General features: G+C 35.7%; 1 protein-coding gene across 1 annotated transcript in view; it reads left to right on the top strand.

Annotated features, from left to right (window-relative positions):
- The window catches only part of CENPF (centromere protein F, 350/400kDa), a 41,880-nt gene extending 38,503 nt beyond the window's left edge, over positions 1-3,377 (top strand). The window contains exons 18-19 of the mRNA XM_010576390.1: positions 439-632; positions 3,168-3,377. Of these exons, the coding sequence (XP_010574692.1) occupies positions 439-632; positions 3,168-3,377 (404 nt within the window). The remainder of the gene's footprint in view (positions 1-438; positions 633-3,167) is intronic.
- Positions 3,378-5,244: the final 1,867 nt, after the last annotated feature.

The raw sequence follows: 5,244 nt of genomic DNA, 5'->3' as shown, positions 1-5,244 counted from the left end.
CTATCCCAGCCAAAGCTGGAACAAGAAATAATAGGCAATCTCTAACTCTATAGTTCTGTGCAGAGTAAAACATGAAAAATCAAGAATATAATGTCATGTTATTGTGTTCTGACTGAATTCTAGCAAAACCAGTGCATGTTTTCAGACTGAAATTATGCTCCAGATAATAATGCAACTGTAAAGAAGATGATGAAACACTTGTTTGAAAAACTTTGCTATAGAATTACTGTTGTACCTTGTCTGTGGTTTCCAGGGCTTGCATATGAATTTTGGAATACACAACATCTGTTCAGCAATATTTTTGATCCATTTTCTTCAATAGAACAAATTATTTATCTTAATCAGTTATTTTTATCCTCATTTTGGAAAAAAGAGAAGATACATTTAAGAAAGTGTAACTTACTTAGCTTTTTTTAATACAAGCTGTTTATTTTTCAGGGTTTGCTGATATTCCCACTGGAAAGGTTAGCCCTTACATTTTACGTAGAACAACCCTAAATCTAAGAACCAGTCCCCATCTGGCTTCCCGAAGTGAGAAATTGCCTTTGCCTACACAAGATGTACAAAAATGCAGACCAGATAATCTCGGTGAGCGCTCCTGTTCGACACCTGGTGGCAGCAAACCACAAAAGGTAACTTAAAAAAAAAATTATCTGGGTATTAAAGCCATGGGGAAAACGAATACGTTCACTAAATGTATTCATCTTGCCAAGTATGTTTGAGGACATATGATCATTCTTTATATTTCACAGCAATACGGTGAAGATAAGATCGTAAATACTCAATCACTAAAACGTGACAGAAGTCTTGACCATGCTAGCAATCTGCAAATTGTTCCTGTGATGTAATTTGTGATTTCACAGGGAAACCCACTGAGAAATGTCAATTAAATATAGGTATATTTTCAGTTTCTTATAATGGATACTGAAGAGCAGATATTCTTCATACTGTGGTTTCTCAGGTTTCAGAAAAAGTAAACAGCAAAAGAAGTAACCACTGGGAGTCTGAGTTGAGGCTTAAATTTTTCTGCTAACAACTTTTCTTGCAATTCCAGATTAGAGATGCTATAAAATAACTACAGATATTTGAGAGGCTATTAAACATGTAAATAAGGAACATTTAGAAGGTAAAGAAACTAGACTTTAATGTTAGTGCTTACCAGATTTTAAGGTTATCAAAACAAATAAATACTAGAGTTAGGTTTTGAAAGCTCATTTTTATTAAAACAAGTTTGGTAACTGAAGTTTACATTAACTTTGCATGTGTTTTCAGTAATACCACACACTGCTGAATGTTTCACAGTACATCAGAATAAGGCGTTCTTTCTAAACTGATGCAAATGCTTTGCAGATTATAGAAAATTGTTCCAGCTTTAGGACAGAAATAAACCTTTTGTTGCCTGAAATCTTCAAAGTTTTTAACTATGCTATCTCAAGCTGAGCAATAAGAGAATAGTTATTATATATTGATATTCTTTACATGAAGGCTACATAGAAATATGCCAGTAGATAAAAATTCTTCCAGTTTGCCAGGTTACACAAAAGCATTCTCTTGGCAATCAGTGGAGTCTGCCACACAGCCAAAAGTGAAGCTGTAAAGCAAGAGTACAACTTTTGTGGTTTGTTGGGGGTTTTTGGCGGGGGGATGTTTTTTGTTTTTGTTTTTTTTAAATGCAGTTCTTTTGTGTTAGCACAAAGTATGTTGGCAAGATACCAAAAGTAAGTAAAGGCAAGAGCTACATAGTTTAGTGAATGTATAGGTTTTGAGGCCAGAAAACACCATTGGGTACATGAGTCAGATCAGAGCCATAATTTGTTTTGAGCTATAGCAATAGGAAATCTGTATTTTGAAGTGAGAGTGAATCCACTGAATTAGTGTATGTTGTTTCAAGGGTTAATTACCCTACTTGCCAAAAATTGCTGCTGCTTACAGTCATTGCCTGGAGGGTCTGTGTTTTATTACTATTTCATTAAGTGATGCTAATAAATTTTATTTTACACTCATTTATGTATGTTTTCCTGTAACTTTAGAAACACGTGAAGGGTGTTGCTTGTAAAGAAACTCAGTAGTGCAAAAAAAGAAAGGAAGCCTTGGCTGCAGAAAGTTGCGTAGTAATCATGTGCCAGCATGGTGTAAGCTTGTTGTAGGCTCTCGCTGACCATAGTCAAGGTTACAGAAAATAACAAGTAATCAGTAATAAATTGTTTTTAATTCAGCTAGGGAGGGGAATTCCCAGACAGTCCTTCTCTCTGTCTAAGCTTGTATTGTCTAGGTCTAAGGACAGGCTACTCCTTACTTTCAACTGTAAAATTAAGATTTCAGGGTTGTGTTTTCCCCCAAGTGTAAATATACAGGAGTCATCAGTTCCAGGAATTTGTGCCTTCTCTCTTGATTGTTGCTGGATATATGTTTGTTTTATTTCAAGATGATGTACATCTGGGAATTTCTGGAGGAATTGCTCATAATATAATTTCATTGTTTGTTGAAACCACCAAAACATATTGTTTCATGCTTTATATTAATACAGTAAATGGTGAGTCTTATTTTAAAAGTGAAATAAGCCTTGTTTCCTTCTCTTTGACAGGTGCTTATATGTACTTCATTTCAGACACCCAGTTTCAAACTGTTGCAAATTTCTCAAGGTGTTTAAAATGTGCTCTGTCATATTCACTTGCAAATTTATTTACTTTCCTATGTGAATTTAATGTAGAATTTAAATTGAGTGCTTTGCACCTCAGTTAAAATGTGAAAGCAGTGGTTTCTGTCCAGATGTCAGCAAAAAAAGTGACAACTATGTTTAATGTTTGCAGAATATGTACAGGAAAAATGAAACAGTACACAATACCTGGTACCTTAGTAAACAGATTAAAAGTACTGTCTCTTCCTGGTTTAGCTTTTTTCTGCTCCTAGCAAATAGCTTGCCAGCTGTGTAGCAGATAATCCATTTTATACCACACCAAAACGATTGATATCAAGTCTCACTGTATTGTATATTCAAACTGATAAATGTCTTCAAAATATTTTTTTTTCCATTTTCAATATGTATGTATATGTTTTTTGCAAATTCCCAATATTTAGTCTTTTGCAGTGAGTCTTTTGACCCACTGCAGAAAGTTAATATGGTTTTCCGTTACCAGTAAAATAGGACATTTTCGTTTGTGTTACAGGTAAATGATGAACAGCAGTCCCAAGCAGTAACAGCTTTTCCAGCAATGAAATCTACTTCAAGGTCACCACTTTGCCTGTATAAGCAATCCACAAAAACTGTCTCTGGTAATACTAGGGAGAGTTGTATGATGAACAAAGCCAAAAATTCTCTAAATGAACAAGGACTACCTGAGCAAGATGAGCAAAAAGAAAATTGTAAGGTGCAGTAAATCTGTGTGGACTTAATCACAACTCAGAATAACTGACAATCAAAAACCAGTTTGTGAAATAAATATCAGAACTATATGGAGGGCACCATTTTCTCTTTTCCGGTGATTAACGGTATATGGGTTCTGCAGAGCTTGTTCCTGAATATATGCTAATACCAATAGTCACTCAAACTTGTGGAATGATAATGAAGGAACAGATATAATTGATCTTCTGTAGAATTTTCTGTAAATAATTCTTCATAAATATGTTCAAAAATTAAACCATGGAAAAAGTGGACTACATGTTGCCATGTAGTTCATTGTTGCCATTTTTTCTGTGTACCAAAGGTTGATTTACAAACGGAAACTCAACTCACCTAAGTATCTCTAAAAATTTTAGGTTCCAGGAAAAAATGAGGCAAACGCTATTGGATGATTCAAAATGAAGCAGTGACTTCTTTTGTAAGTGCAAAACCAAATATAAAACCAGATGTAAGATACATCCAGTACATGGGTCCAGTGCACTGTGTCTCGGTATGCCTTCTTCCATATGCAATAACATTGTGCAAAGGGCGATGAGACCTGATCCGAACAAGCCCAGAGAGGACTGTTTGTTTTCCCTGAAACTAAGCACCTGCCAATCCATCTCTTTGTACTTCTCAGTGTGCACTGGCTTTGACCGTAGCTGAAGGTCTTACAACGTTAATCTTCACCTCTGCAAAATGGCCCTTGGCCAGCCAGTTAATCCTCAGCAAGCTGGGGTGGGCGCTACATACCTGGCCAGAAGGAACACCATAACAAGAAACTGTGCGTGCTCTACTGATAATGGCTGTCTGCTGATTCTCTGCAGGTCACCCTTCACCCTGACAATGCTTGGCCTCAAATGCGTCACTTTATATGAAAGCCGTTGCAGACTTGTGCCTGATGTAATGAGAGTGGATGTGTTGGAGAAATGGTCAGGTGTCAAGAAATATCTGCATAGAATACCCTGAGTTAGCCCCTTTTCAAGAAAAATCCTATTTGAGATCCCAAAAGAAGGTAACTCACCTGGAAATAGCATTTAAGATTCTGGTATCATCAATATAAGAAAAATAACTCTAGTTCATGATAGTGCACTTGAATTCAGAATGATTCATTACAAATAAGCTCATCACAACAAGCTTGCACTTGTGGATTTTAAATGTCTAATTGGGCTTGCTCAGTTCGGCAGAGCAATTCTGTGCAAAAGGGTGACATCAGTTAAATCAGTCATTATCCAACTGAACAGAAATGACTTTCCAATAATTCATATTGCTTATGCTTGCCTACCCAGGCCAGATATTAGGAAAATCAAGCTCCTGTGCATGAGCAGTAGTGCCCTAAGACTCCAAGTTGTACAGCAGAGAGGAATTTTCACATTGTTCTTTTATCAGAAGGATGTTGTTTCTCCTTTCAACAAAAGTGGGTAATAATGTTTTCTACTCCTTGAAAAAGATTCCTTATCTTAAAATAAATGACAATACTTTTATTCCAAGTTGAACTTTGAAAATTTAACAAGTGCTTCTCTAATGATACAAAGGTAAGATTCTACTTGAAGTTTAGTTTTACAAAGCAGAGTGTATTTCTCTATTTATGTGTACATATACACCATTATTCTGTCTTGCTCACAGATTTGTCTGTTAGAATGCAGGTTTTGAGAACAAATAATCTACTCATCAGTCTAACTGAAAAACCTTTAAAGAAATTCAGCATTTATCTCAAGTCTAATAGAATATGACAAACCAAAATATTCCATATAGCTCAAACGAACAAAAACTTTGTATACAAGATATTCTTCAGTAACTAGATATACCTATGGTTGGGGTCCGATCAGTAGATCCTGTGGCTTTTTCTTAAATGTCTCTAGTTG

This window comes from Haliaeetus leucocephalus, unplaced genomic scaffold, assembly GCF_000737465.1.
Source record: "Haliaeetus leucocephalus isolate CR32 unplaced genomic scaffold, Haliaeetus_leucocephalus-4.0 Scaffold526, whole genome shotgun sequence".
Classification (NCBI taxonomy): Eukaryota; Metazoa; Chordata; class Aves; order Accipitriformes; family Accipitridae; genus Haliaeetus; species Haliaeetus leucocephalus.
Note: the sequence above shows the minus strand (reverse complement) of the source record. Positions and strands in the feature narration are given on the sequence as shown.